Source organism: Chelon labrosus, assembly GCF_963514085.1.
Source record: "Chelon labrosus genome assembly, chromosome: 1".
Classification (NCBI taxonomy): Eukaryota; Metazoa; Chordata; class Actinopteri; order Mugiliformes; family Mugilidae; genus Chelon; species Chelon labrosus.
In genome coordinates this window covers 2,212,439-2,227,119 of record NC_140337.1, presented here as the reverse complement: position 1 = coordinate 2,227,119, position 14,681 = coordinate 2,212,439, and the positions used below count along the sequence as shown (strand labels likewise).

The window sequence follows — 14,681 nt, the reverse complement described above, 5'->3', positions numbered from 1 at the left end:
CTTTAATAGAGCCATCATGCTGTATTCAAAAACAAAAACAAAGAACATATTAACTAATCATGTTTAATTCTTGAATTATTTAGTTGAGATATTGAGTTAAGTTTTAAATAATCTTGCTTATTTCTTCTTTTCACCCATGCTGGAATGTGACTGTCGCTGTGTGCTATCCAAGAGGGAACTTGTGTCATAATTTGCCAGCCAACAGTGGACTCATGTCCTTTTTTTGGTAATGTGTATGAGCAAATGTTGCAGCCCTTTATGTGCAAATTACTATATGTGTGAATTATTATTATAAATTGGAATCCAGGGCTTGTAAAATCTCAGCAGCAGTTTTTTTTAAAATTTGGATTAGACAGCTTTGAATGTCTAATAAAAGTGATCAGAGTGATTAAAAATATAAATAAATTATCTTACGCCTGCCCATTTTATTTGTAACTTCATCCTGGTTGTTTTTCTTTTCCCTCTTGTTTAGTTTTTTGAACGGTGACATGTCCTCTTTACGGTTGTGCCTCTTGTTGTACTAGCTCTGACAGAGGTTGTAATTGATTCCATAGGAGGACAGATCAGATCAGGTTGGAAACATGTTCTAATGCAGGAAAGAGTGATTACTATATGCAAAGACAGATCTAACTTGGCTCAGCGTAACTCAAAATGACTGCCTATTCCACATCAATATCTTATGGCTTATCTTGCCTGATGTGTTCTGGCACATTTTGTACACAGATTTGGGAACATTACTACTCTGCACCAGTGGTTAAAACACCCCAGATGAACTGCACACTTATGTTTAGTAACTTTGAGATTTATTTTTAATTATTATGAATCCCAGATAAAAGTCAATTTTGCTGCTAATACTGCAGCATTTGAAATTAGTGCATGCAGCGAAGTTACTCCTAATTTGAAGATAAACATTTTTTATTCTCAGAATTCCAGTGGCCATGATTATTTAATATTTGTATCACAGAGAAAGGTTTAAATGTTGATAACATTAAAGTTAAATTATCATTTGAAAGAATCAAAGGCTTGGCAGTAAACAGGCACTCATTAGGTGAAACAATGGCTGCAGATAGTGTCACTGTAGCAGTGGGAGGTCCCCTGCTTGATAGGTAGAGATCGCTCAAAGATGCAAGTACCCTCTTTGCTTTTTCTTCAAAAAAAATTAAAAAGCACATTTTAAGTAATAATGTGGTAAAAGGCCTTTAAAGTAAATTTTCTATGTAATTGTTTTTGATTAAAAATGCCCAGAAACCCAAGTCCCCTGTTAGTCAATGAAGAATGACAGTCCACTGTTAGCCTGGTTCACGTGTATTGGTGTGTGGGTGTGTGTGTGAAGCTGTTTTAACATACTTTGATGCCACAGAGAGAATACATTCAAAACAGCCAAGACTTACAGTTGTCACAGATGATTTGCTCTGTAAAATACTGAATTGCACAGACTGTGCATTGTGCCACGGTGCATTGTTACTCCAGTGTATCCCCTGAGAACTGCAGTGACCCTGTCCTTGCTGGTCCCCGATGGACGTGGGGTGCGAGGGCCCGTTCAACGCTGCTCGCAGCTTTAATTATTATTATTATTATTATAAAGAAAAAAGATGTGTCATTCAATTTTAGCCAGTCGTAAATCATTGCTAATAGTGATTGTTTGCAAGTGCTGAAGGAAACACTGTTTTGCAGACATTTTGATTTGCATAACCATGAACAACAAGGTCACCTATTGTCCAAAAAGATAATATTAAAAAGAATACTATAGCAAATAATAGGAACAAACCCAAAGGAATATTATTTATTGTAGGACTGGCAAAATAGGTCTTCTTTACTCATTTTGTTTTTATTTTGTATAATTTCTTCACCACATGTTTTCCAACACAATGTTTCTGCAGATGACAGAGCTGCCACATGATTGAGTCTGTAATGCAAGATGTGCAGCACAGAAAAGGGGAACTGGTTTAATCACATGTACAATTTAAACTGCATGTGAAGCCAACATGACTTTGTGCAAACAACACAGACTTCCTCCTTGTCCTTAATTTGCAGCTAAAGAAATTAATCGCCAAAAAAGCTCAAACAACCTGTCTATGATTCCTCTTACATTCTCAAACTGTCATGTAACATCATCAGAGGTATGTATCATCATCAGATTTTACATGTATGCTTTAATCAGATGTATGTATCTATGACAGATGTATGTTTATCTTGTTTCTCCTGCTGTTCTCTTCTCTCTTTTCCCAGCTGGCCTTAGGCAGATAGGTCCCTCCATATGAGCTGGGTTCTGCTCAAGGTTTCTTCATTAAAACCGGATTTTTTTTTGTTTGAGACCAGATGTTGTAAAGCGCCTTGAGACCATTTGTATTGTTATTGATGCTATATAAATAAAATTGAATTGAACTGAATGCAAAGTACAGTAAGCCTCAAATGGGAAGTGGTTGCTCCATTTAGTGCACTAAACAGTCTTAACAAACTGGTTTAGATGAAATTACTCATGAGTAATTTCATCTAAATCAGTTTGTTAAGACTGTTTCCATTTCTGTCATGGAAAAGGGTAGAGATGTTGACTACATAGTTTACATTTTATTCAACACAACAACACAGGAGGAAGGAGGAAGAGTGGGGTTTGAATGAGCCCCTATTACTAACGCCTCAATTGCAAGAGAAATGGTGGCTGGGAAAAGGAATGCAAGGGGTTGAGGGAATATGATGAAAACGGGAGAAAAGGGTCGAGGGGATAGGATGAAAAGGCTTGAGGGGAGGGGATGAAAAGGATTGTGGAAAGGACATGAAAAGGGTCAAGGGGAGCAAAGGGGGAGGAAAGTGTAGACTGATGATAGTAGAGAAGAGAGTGAGACTTAGAGTGGAGGCACATCTCAGGAAGCTTTGGATCCATGTCCATTGGTTCCTTTAATGAAAGGTGGAAGAGGAAGAAAATAAAAGAAATGAATGCAGTGGGTGGTAGTTGAGAACTGAGACAAACAGAGAGAGAGACAGGGTTAGGACACACAGTTATAGGTAAGCCCGGGAAATAGAATAGTCTAGTTCCCTAACTTAAGTCATAATAACTTCATTATAACAGACCAGACAAGTTTCAGGAACAGCAATAGCTGGTTGGTCGTTGCTTGAATGAAAAGTGGGAGTTTTAGAAGCAAGAACAAAAGCATAGTTGATTAGAGGGATATTCAAAAACAAATATCCTACTCCCAGTGTCAAGCCTGATTGCTCTCCTTTTTGTGTATCATCAAATTTCTTCTTTTTGGTTGTAGTGGTTATAGCAGTGGCATATGTAGTACCAACAGGGCCAGATGAAAAAAAAAATGTTGGTGTTTCAGAAAAAACATATGTGGCACAGGGACAATCAATTTTGTAGTAAAGGGAGAAGATGCATTTGTTAAAGGGCCAAATGTGGCACAAGGAAGAGAAGATGTAGCACTAGGAGGAGTGAATGTGGAGGTCAGTAAATTAGATGTGGAAGTACAAGACACGGATATAACACCAAATATGCAAAGATGGTTGTAAGAGAAGCAGGGGAACTGAGTGGTGAGCAATGGCAGGCTCTTTTAAGGTCTCGGTCAATGTTTGGGTAAAACTCAGTAACAGTTGTGTGGAGTGGACATTGTGTTCCAGGAAACACTTGAAACTGTCCTCCCAGTTCCATGTGGAGCTCCTCCAGAGTCTTTGTCTGCAAGTACGTGTCGTTAGATTCAATGTTCTCACCCCAGTGGGCGCTTGCTAGCCATCTCCCCTGACTGCTGCTGTAGCAGCAGAATGCTGTCCAGAGCATGGAAGGAATATTAATCCTGTTGTTGAGGATGTTGTTGTTGCTGGGCTGTGCTCCTATTACTACAAAGCCTTCTATTTTATCATTGTTGTTGACACAGTATTTATCCAGAACACATCTGATGCATTGCTCCATGTTGTTCCAGCTTCCAGCGTTGAATTGGTGCTTTTGTGGAACAATGTTAGTCAGGGTAAACGTGGATTTCCGGTCATTTTCTTTAAATCCATAAGAGCTTGGCAACAAATGACCTCTGTCAAAACTTTGGTTGTTTTTGTAGTCGGTGTTCCCAGCCTGGTAGTTGTAGGTTATGTCATATCTTGAAGGTGACATATTGTCGTTTCCATTAATGTCCTCAAGCTGTAACAATTGAAAGACTAAATTACTGGCTTCCTACAAGGCAGCAAAGTAGACTAAATGTAAAGTTAATATTTGCTTGCATATAATTATATAATTAAAAGAAAATAAAGGGAATGCTTATGGCAACACTTTTATTCACTTATTCCTATTTTATAAGCAAACTTGGACTAAAAATAGTAATGTAATACTACAACAATGTCCCACATGTTATGCAGTGCAGTCAGCTAGTGTAGCTATAGCGGGCACTGTTGCCACTTTTTGATTAGTTATGATTACAACATTAAAATTTACACTAATACTGCTGTTTTCTGTTATATAGCATTGCAGTGTATTTCAGCATGAACGATGACTGTATTGCAAATAAAACCTTAAAAAAAAAATTAAAAACACACTGTGTGGATATAGCTCTGTTATGCGTATAGAAAAAAAAAGAAGCCAAAATACAAAACAATAGTGTTTTTTTGTTAAAAAAAAAAAAAAAAAAGCTCACCTGTGGTTCAATATTCCACTTCTTATTTTTAGGTCTCTTTCCAAGGCTCCCTCTGTACTTTGCAGCAGAAAACACTGAGATCTTGTTGCGAGTGTCATAAAGCGTCACAAAGGTCCGGTTGTTATTGAAAGTCTGGCAAATGGGTTTGTATCTGTTCTGGTCCAGGATGTTCCCTCCCTCCAAGATTCCTGGGACATTTGGAGGAGTTTGCTCAAGAAAAAATTCTGCACAGTCTGCCATCGACCTCACCACTTTAGTTTCTGTAGGAACGCTGGCGAGAAGGAGGAGACCAGCGAGGGGCAGTAATGTCATGGTGGAACACTGTAGAACAAAAAAATGTAATTAGCAAAATTTACTGTTAGGTCATATCTGTCCACTGAATCACAGAGAAACGTCCACTGTTGCATGTCAAGTTAAATCAAATTACTGAGTAAAGTCCCGCCTGATGACCCTCAACAGTACAACAAGGTTGTTCACACTATGCAGTATGTACATATATGTTTTTGAGAGTGACAAGATGGAAGCTTTACTCACCTCGGGTTTCATAATAGTCAGCTGAACTGGTCTCCTTGTGTTCACAGCAGTAGAAACAAGAAAGTCATTGTGAAGCAAGAAATGAAATATAACTTCAACCTAAAGAGGAAGTCTTTTTATGTTGTCAGCAGTCTTTCAAACTGATGAATTCTTAGAATCATTTTAATGTCTATCACACTGACCGAAACTTCATTTGAAACATTTTAAAATGAGTCCTGCACTAAATCATGACTGTTTGAATATTCAGTTGATGCTAAAACAGCGTCAGAAGGGTGATAATTCAACTGAATGATTATTTGGAGGAGGTAGTTTGTGGTTCTGTTGAACTCCATTGAATTAAAAATATAATATAATTCAATATCCAAAAAAACATTGAAGAAAGGCAACTGGACTTGTAGAGTTTCTTGAAGACCTTTTGCCACTCATCCAAGTACCTTCTTCAGTTCCAAGAGACTGGTGATTGAGTTGTTGGTTTAAACAGGAACACCTGTGGGTGTAGCCCATCAGAAACCTGCTTGACTAGTGTCTGTTAATGACCAGATGCTGGCATGACTGGTGTCTGTTAATGGCTTGATACTTACCTGTCTTTAAGGGGGGACTGTTTGTCCCTGTCCTCTTCCTCCAATGAATGGTGCTCTGACAATCAACTGTAAGTCAGAGGTTCCAGTCTCAAGGTGCATGGGGTTGAAACTTCTTGGGGACAGAAGACTATGTTGTAGATTGATGGCAGGTTATATATCAGTCCACCTCACTTGTTCAGAGAAGGATTTTCCAATTTGAAATTGGTGGCTTTTTTTTTGCTCCTCTTTCAAAGCATCTGTCTTCTCTGGCTTAGATTTGGACGTTGTTATCTGTGTCCTTTGTCCTTCAGGTGTAGGTGGACTGCTGAATGGTTTCCTGATGAGCTGGCTCTCCTGTGTTGGTACATGTGTATGTGGATGGGTTAGTAGTGTGTACAATCCTGACTGCTCTGAACACCGCACACTCTGTTGCTCTGTTTTTGCCTGGGTGTTTTGTCTTTGGGGTTCTGCCTCAGCTTGTCACTAGTCAAGCAAGTTTCTGATGGGCTACACCCACAGATGTTCCTATTTAAACCTCAGCTCCTCACCAGTCCCTTAGAACTGAAAGAAGCTATTTGAATGAAACATCTTCAAGAAACTCTACAACACCATGACTGAGAACCATCACAGACAATATATTCCAATACTACTACAAACAACAGATGTTTTAAAACTGTTTTATGACAGCTGTTTTATTTTAAAACAATGCTGAATACCATGACCTTCGTGAAACTTAGGTTTAGTGCAGGACCTTTGTACCTAATAAACTGGCAAGCGAGTGTATGGTAAAATATAGAAACAAGAAGGTAAGGACTATCTGTTAATAGTAGAGGTGTAGATAAGGACTTGATTATGGAGAATTTTGTCTGAGGAGATATATGTCTTTGGATGGTGGGAGGAAGCTGGAGTACCCTGAGAGAACCCATGCAGACACAGGGAGAACATGCAAACTCCACACAAAAGGCCCAGTCGGCCCATGGATTGGAACCCGGGACCTTCTCACTGTGAGGCATCAGTGCTTGAACATAATATGTAATGCTTATATAAGAGAAACATAAATGTCAACAATAAATACAAATATACAAATTACACACTATTGCAATTTATGGCAGAACTTTGCAAAGACAAGAAACTAGTGGTGGCTGGAAGGTGATTTGGAGACTGAAGGAGTCACCACCAGAGGGAGCTTTTACTACAAATGCACAATGTAACATTCAGATGTCACATAGATGCAACTAAAGATGTATATGAGCAAGAAAAGAGACTTTGACAAACTGCAGACATCGATAAGACAGCTGTAAATGCCATATACACTAATGCAATAATAAAAAATAAGGAGACATACACCGATCAGGCATAACATTATGACTAATACTGTGTAGGTCTCCCTTGTGCCTCCAAAACAGTTGTGACTCATCAAAGAATAGACATGGGCTTTCTGAGAATGTTGTTAGTGGGGGCCTTTGGGTCCTATGTGTTGAGGGGAGGGGCCTCTGTGGGTCATCCCACTGATACTTGATCAGTTTGGGATCTAGTCAATTTGTCCGTTTCCCTCTCAGTCAAACATGTCAGGCTGCACAGCTGGCCAGTAATAGTGGAATACATTTTGGTTTCCAAATACACCACACTGTCTCATGGATAAAAACAATAAGGAGAAACACACGAGCACAGAGTTTACACCAGAGTTGACACTTATAAAATTCAATTTAATCTAAACAGACATTTTGCTTGTACAGTTTTAGGGACAGTGCACATTGAGCCAGTTGGCCCATTTTCAGCTGCAGTTCCTGGACAGATGTAATGAAGACATGTCCAGTAAAATACATTAAAGCAGGCACTACTGCACATGTAACAGTTGAAAACTCTTACTATCATATTTGAGACAAGCAAGGTGACATCAAAACTATCAATTTCTAGTTAACAAAAGGAAAAAATACCAAGGCACTCATCTAGAAATAATATTAAAAAGCCTTTATTAAATCACATGGCTTGGAAAGGTAAAAAATGCTCCTACGCGTTTCGGCTAGGGGCCTTCATCAGGGAGTGTGTCCTGAATAGTAAAGAAACAAACAATTAAAAGAACTGGTGAGACTGGTACCAGGTGCTGGCACTCAATTCATCAGCACAACAGACAAAGGAAGTCATATTCAAAGTCCAACAGGAGGGGGCCTCGCAGCCTAAAGAAGATTCAAAAAGTATAATATCATGATCCAATATTCTCCAAAGGGTCACAGGCATATATACCAGCCCATCCATCATAAACATAAAGCTATCAAAGAGTTACAAGTGAACAGTTCTTACAAAAAATGATAAAATTCTAAATCCTCATTGAGTCCTGGATATTGTGTTGCTTTTAGCTTAAATATCCCAAAACTCTCCCGTTGGTTGAGTTGCTTTTGTCTATCACCTCCCCTTAAGGTGTGGGGTATATGATCAATACCTATAGCCCTAAGGATGGAGGGATCGCTGTTGTGTTTTTCTCTGAAATGGCGAGCCATTGGGTAGTTATAATTTTCTGTTCTGATTGCATATTTATGTTCAGAAATTCTGTCTTGTAATCTCCGTTTGGTTCTGCCAACATAAAACACCTCACATAGAGGGCATTCCAGCTTGTGTATTACAAAAGTGGTTTTACGATTGATAAAGTGTTTGATTTCATAGGTTCTGTTACCATGTATATCTTGAAAGTTTTTGCATTTGGTCACGGTGGAACAGTGATTACACTGGCCACACTGAAAACTGCCTTGAGGTTTAGCTGATAGCCATGTAGATTTAGGAGATGCTGGTAAGTAGCTATGGACCAGTTTGTCACTCAGAGTAGGTGAACGTTTAAAGCTGAAAATAGGAGGCTCTGAAAAAATCTTTCTTAGAGAGACATCACATTGTAATAGGTTCCAGTTTCTTTTAATTATATTTTTAATGTGATTGGCCTCTGTGCTGAATCTCGTAGAGAAGAAAACTCTTTCTGAGCACCGCCTAGTAGCTTTATTTTTCAGGAGTGGCTGTCGTTCAAGATTTCTTGCTTTATTTTTGGCAGTATGGACAACACTTTTACTGTAGCCTCTTTGTATAAACCGTTCTTCTATCTTTATGGTTTTTTCATCAAAATCATCAGTTTGATCACAAATTCTTCTAAGTCTCTGAAATTGACCAAAGGGGATATTTTCTTTCAGATGTTTTGGGTGACAGCTTATAGCATGCAGTATGGTATTGCGAGAGGTAGATTTTCTATATATAGTGGAATGTAGAAAACCTTCCTTGTCTTTGAAAATTTCCAAATCCAAAAAACAAATCCTGTGCTTATCTAATTCCAGAGACAATTTGATGTTTTCATTCGTCTTATTAAGAAATTCATGAAAAGCTAAAAGTTCAGACTCTGATCCAGACCACAGTAATAGAACATCATCGATGTACCTGCCCCAGTAGATGATTTTGTTACAAAAAGGGTTCTTAGTGGAGTCAAATACAAAATCTCGTTCCCATTTTCCCATATATAAACCTGCATAAGAAGGACTGAAGCATGCTCCCATCGCACAGCCTTTAGCCTGTTGGAATAAGCGGTCCTGAAAGATAAAGACATTATTATTTAGAGTCCATCTTGTAAGCTTAAGCAGGAAATTTGTAGGGGGAAAGTCTGTTAGGGATCTTTCATCAAGGAAATATTCCAGTGCTGCTAGACCCTCTTCATGTATAATAGAGGTGAACAGTGACTCTACATCCATGGTCACTAATAGAGTATCCTCTCCCACTTTACCTAGTTGTTCTATTACATTCAAGACAGCTGTGGTGTCCTGTATATACGCTGGAAGTGAAGGCAAAATAGGCTTTAGAAAATAATCTATAAATTTGGAGATAGGTTCTGTAAAACTGCCTATACCTGAAATAACTGGTCTCCCTGGGGGAGTTTCCAGGTTTTTGTGTATCTTCGGTAGTAAATAAAAGGAGGCCAGTCTAGGATGTTCATTGAAGAGAAACTTACATTCATTATCAGAAATCCAGTTATTATCCCTTGCTTCAGTCAAAATAGTTTTTAGTTCAATCTTCAATTTTTCTGTGGGGTTATAATTTAACACTTTGTAATATTCTGGATCATTCAGTTGTCTATTAGCTTCCTCAATGTATTTCTCTTTACCCCAAACCACAACTGCTCCTCCCTTGTCAGCCTTTTTAATAACCAAATCTTCATCATTCATTATTTGTTCCAATGCCTCACGTTCATGTTTAGACAAATTGTGGTGTTTAAACCTTATTTCCCTCTGTTTATACAGTTTTTCAACTTCAAAGTCCACTTTCTTAGTAAAAGTATTTAAAGTAGCATTCAAAACAACAGGACAGAAAGTTGATTTGGGTTTGAAAAGCGTCTTAGGTATATCATTATTAGAGTCATTAGCTGGCACTGAGGGGCGAGTGTTACATACTGTACCAGGCCTTGAGGTGTAAATTCCTATAGAATCTGAAGAGGTCGATCTGTCCATGTCAATTTCTAGTGTTTGGTCACACACTTGATTGTCTTTTAATCTAGATTAAATTACTTTAAATTAACATCACATCTCACATTCTGCTAATAAAAACAGAAACAGCAGCTTTATTCATCATGTATAGCTTCAGTTTGTTGTCACATGAAATCAGTAGAGCCTGAGAAATGACTCTTGTTCAGTGATTTCATCCTCAGATTTACTTCATCCACACAATCAGTTAGTTTGACTCAGAGTATCAGCTATGTACAATCAAATAATGACCAATGTCCTGTTGCGGCAAACGTGTTAAACCTATATAGTGAAAGAATTCCAAGAAACTGATCTTTGTCTTTATATTTATTAAGCTGAAACAATGATTAGTCAAAGCTTTCTTTGCTGAAGATGAGACACGTGGAAAAAATGAAAATTCTACAGCCTAAGACACTTCACATCGCACCACCCTCTCTTATCAGAAGCTGATTAAGAGAACAAAGAATGTCTGTAAAAATAAGTGAAAACAGTCAGGCATGTGACAAGTATCTACTCCAAAAGAATAAACACCAAAGCTGTTAGAAAGTAATGAGAACAACATGAGAGTATATATGAAATTTCCTGTTGAATTCTAAGTTCGTCTGTACATCCATTTGAACAACAACAAAACAACAACATGTGGTCTTCAAATCAATAAATGTCAGTTTAATTCAGATTTCTTTCTTTCCAAAGTCAGAACTAAATTTCATTAAGGAGCACCAATCAAATTAAGTTCAACATCATGACGCTGAGCTCAGCCACAATGATGGAGAGCAAATCAACTGGGGACTAAAAGACACATTTTAACCTACTGTCCCTAAAGTGACTTTTGGCTATTTGACTTGAATGAACTCAGCAGTGGTTTCAATATCTAAAAGGAGTCCAGCATAGAGCGGCTGAGTGAATGTGGTCTGTACTCTGTGGAGGAGAGTCATGGTTTCAGAGACGCTGTAGAAAGACAGAATACCTGCTCTGTGATCCAGGTACACTCCTATTTTGGAGGATGGAGGACCTGAGACCGCAGTGTAGACAACGTTGTGGGTAAAAAAAAGTTTGTTTGTTTCACAATGCAATGCCCATGATTTGTCATTCAACCCAAATGCACATTCACGCGATTTCCCTGCTCTGCTGATATTCTTGTATGCGACTGCTACACCAGCTCTTCCTCCTCTCCACTCCACCTCCCAGTAACAACGTCCACTCAGACTCTCTCTACTCAGGACCTGAGCCTACCCTGTGAATCTGTCTGGATGATCAGGATAAGACTGATGTTGATTCATTACTGTTGCTTTTCTGTTCTCTTCAGATAATAACAGTTTTTCATGTGCTGTGTTTGGATCCAGTGTGATTTTACGTGAATATTTTAAGAATTCATCTCTGGTCTTAGGCTCTGGTTGTGACAGTAAAACGTCCACTTCAGTCACTGCCAGGGAGATGTCTGTCCATGTCTCTTTCAGAATGTCCTGTAGTTTCTCTCTGGTCTCTGACACAGCTGCTGTCACGTCATCAAGGTAGCTCAGAGGACGAATCTTGATGCTGGATGAGTGTGTAGACTCACTGGGTGGTGGCAGGGAGGGGTAGCTGTGTAGAAACTGATTGTGATCCTCTGTGTGTAAGAGCTGCATCAGCTCGGAGCCCTTCCTCTCCAGCTCAGTGGTCTCCTGCTCCAGCTTCTCCTGAACCTCTTTTACTCGACTCACTTCAGTTTCCTGCTGGGATCTGACCAGCTGCTTCACATCAGAGCTTCTTTTCTGGATGAGACGGATCATTTCAGCGAAGATCTCCTCACTGTCCGCCACTGTTTTATCAGCAGAGCCATTGATGGCCTTCACCTCCTGTAGAAGCAGCTCCACGTCTTTCTTATTCTTCTGGATTCTCTGCTGGATTTCTTGTAGCATCACCTCCACCTCCTTCTGCTTCTCAGCCCTTTCTGTTGCAGCTGGGACTGTGTCGTGGCCTTTATGTTCATCCATTGTGCAGAGATAACAGATACTCTGCTGATCAGTACGGCAGAAAATCTTCATCACCTCATCATGACGAGAGCAGATGTTCTGCAGGAGCTTCTTGGAGGGGTCGATCAGCTTGTGTTTCTTGAACTGAGCTACATCATAGTGAGGTTGGAGGTGTTTCTCACAGTAAGAAACCAGACAGACCAGACAGGACTTGACGGCTTTCAGCTTCCTCCCAGTGCAGACATCACAGGCCACATCTTCAGGTCCAGCATAGCAGTGATCAGCTGGAGCAGCTTGGAGTCCAGTCTTCTTCAGCTGCTCCACTAACTCTGCTAACATGGTGTTTTTCTCCAGGACAGGCCTCGGTGTGAAAGTCTTCCTGCACTGAGGGCAGCTGTGGATTCCCTTCTGGTCTTCTTCATCCCAGTGGCTTTTAATACAGTTCATGCAGTAGCTGTGTCCACAGGATGTCGTCACAGGATCCTTCAGTAGATCCAGACAGATGGAACAAGAGAAGGTTTCTCTATCCAGCTGAAATCCTTTCTGCGCCATTTCACCTCTCAGCGTCGATGACTGAGTGAATTTCTGTTCGACGGAAGTGAAACTAGTCAGAGAACTGATCTAAACAACATGTGTTTCCGCAGTGAATGTGTCTCTCAGCTCTAATACTTCCCCTGATGCTGGTTACACCCATCTTCAGTGCAGAGATCTAAAGGGGAGGGGACAAGGAAATATGAGAACAGAGAAGCGCCTCTATGTTTCAGAGCAGCAAGAAGAGGCAGGCTTATCACAGTTTGACTTCGTCCAGGAAGAAGAGCAGTTTGAAGCAGATGCTTCAGCTGTTTTTTTACCACTCCTTCACAGCAGAACACATTTCTGACAAACTTTGGTCAGCTCAGTTTTTATTTCTAGACTGTAAATTCTCCTTGGAATGTCCTTTCAGAGATGGCTGCCTGGTTTTTATAATTAGCTCCTCTGTTATCCTAAAAGACATTTGATTCAAAATTTTTTCATACTTTATTACCCAAAGTTTGTGTCTTAAACAACACTGACAAAGCTTCATTCAGCAGTCCAATATACGACAACAAACAAACAAAAAATATATTAACATATTACCTGAAGCTGAGGGCTGTTGAAAGAAAGATAACATGCACTTTAGCACTTTTACTGAAAGTATTTCAATATTACATTTGTTGGTTTACATCTTTGTCTGAGAAAGAGACACAGAAGCTGTTCACACCATACAGCATTGTTTTATCCTGATTCAGCCAGATCTCTATTGTCCACTGAGCACAGTTGCACATGGAGAAGTGTGACAGGAGGAAAAGTCACGTAATGTAGAAATATATAAAAGTTGTATGTTCTATATCACGGGTAGAGAGAACTAACTCACCATGCAGCTTGTGTTCATGGTGTTGGTTCCTCTAAATAAAACTTGCGAAGACATTTTTCTCAAACAAAGTGTCTTTATTTCACAAACTCATAGTTAAGGAGAAAAGAAAACCAAACAAAAGCTGCTGCTCTATAGAAAGGCTCCTTTAATTCAGTTAATTTCAGTTAAATTTTATTTATATAGCGTCAATAACAATACAAATTGTCTCAAGATGCTTTACAAAACCCGGCCTGAAACCCCCAGAGCAAGTCTGAAGGTGACGGTGGCAAGGAAAAACTCCCTTTTAACAGGAAGAAACCTTGAGCAGAACCCAGCTCATATGGAGGGACCCATCTGCCTAAGTCACGCTGTCTTTTAGAATGATGACACAAATGACCCATTCATTCATGAATGTCCTGCAGGATGTGTCTGAGTTAGCTCCATTTGACACAAGCTGCAATTCAATTATCATTTGGAGTTTTGTTCAAATGTAATTTAATGTTACAGCTTTGGTTATCTGAAGTTTATTACTTCAGAAGAAATCTCTACAAAGCAGTCAGAACTTCAGTTTCTACAGACTCCAGCTTGTTAGCTCCATTTTCATTTGAATTTTGTTGGTGATTTCATTCTGTTGAGTTCTCCTGAATTTGATTTATTAATTCATTCATTCATCTTCTGTAACCGCTTATTCCTTATGCCTTGTGGGGTCTGCTGGAGCCTATCCCAGCTGTCATTGGGTGAGAGTGAATTTGATTTAAATGGCTTAAATATAAATTGTCTTAAGATGCTCTAAAAAAAAAAAAAAGCCAGAGTTTGAAACCCTCAGATCAAACACAGATGTGATGTTGAAGAACAGGCGTTTCTGCTCACTAAAGCAACTGCATTTGCTTCAAACTGCTCCTCTTCCTGCAATGAGTCCAAGCCTGATAACTCCTCCCTCTTCTTCTTTGTCCCCACCCCTTTAGATCTCTATACTGAAGAGATGGGTGTAACCCAGCATAAGGGGAAGTGTGAGACTTATCAGGCCCCATTCACTGTAGAAGCACATGTTTTTTAGATCAGAGCTGAAACTAGTTTCACTTCCAACAAACATAAACTTGCACAGTCATCGACACTGTGAGGTGAAATGGCGCAGAAAGGATTTCAGCTGGATAGAGAAA

At 39.4% G+C, this 14,681-nt stretch overlaps 1 protein-coding gene and 1 pseudogene across 3 annotated transcripts; both read right to left on the bottom strand.

The window, feature by feature from the left end:
• Positions 1–1,351: 1,351 nt before the first annotated feature.
• LOC311494116 (endonuclease domain-containing 1 protein-like) lies at positions 1,352–7,231 on the bottom strand. Of its 2 annotated transcripts, XM_084552997.1 has the most exons (4): positions 5,732–7,231; positions 5,151–5,184; positions 4,617–4,937; positions 1,352–4,126 (listed from the first exon to the last, which is right to left on the bottom strand). In XM_084552997.1, exons 2-4 carry the CDS (start codon positions 5,160–5,162, stop codon positions 3,443–3,445), a joined length of 1,017 nt encoding a protein of 338 aa, XP_084409123.1. In that variant the 5' UTR covers positions 5,163–5,184; positions 5,732–7,231; the 3' UTR covers positions 1,352–3,442. The 2 variants fall into 2 exon arrangements, with proteins under 2 accessions (XP_084409123.1, XP_084409124.1); XM_084552998.1 differs by lacking the exon at positions 5,732–7,231 and having other exon boundaries at positions 5,151–5,267.
• Positions 7,232–10,441: 3,210 nt separating this feature from the next.
• Positions 10,442–12,731, bottom strand: LOC311486660 (tripartite motif-containing protein 16-like; annotated as a pseudogene). Its single transcript has one exon. The product of its transcript is annotated as a tripartite motif-containing protein 16-like (transcript).
• Positions 12,732–14,681: the final 1,950 nt, after the last annotated feature.

Bases quoted from the DNA above. Each gene is read 5' to 3' on its own strand.
- LOC311494116 (XM_084552997.1), bottom strand. The intron at 4,127-4,616 runs GTGAGCTTTTTT...CAATTGTTACAG, and splicing joins AGTGGAATATTGAACCACAG to CTTGAGGACATTAATGGAAA.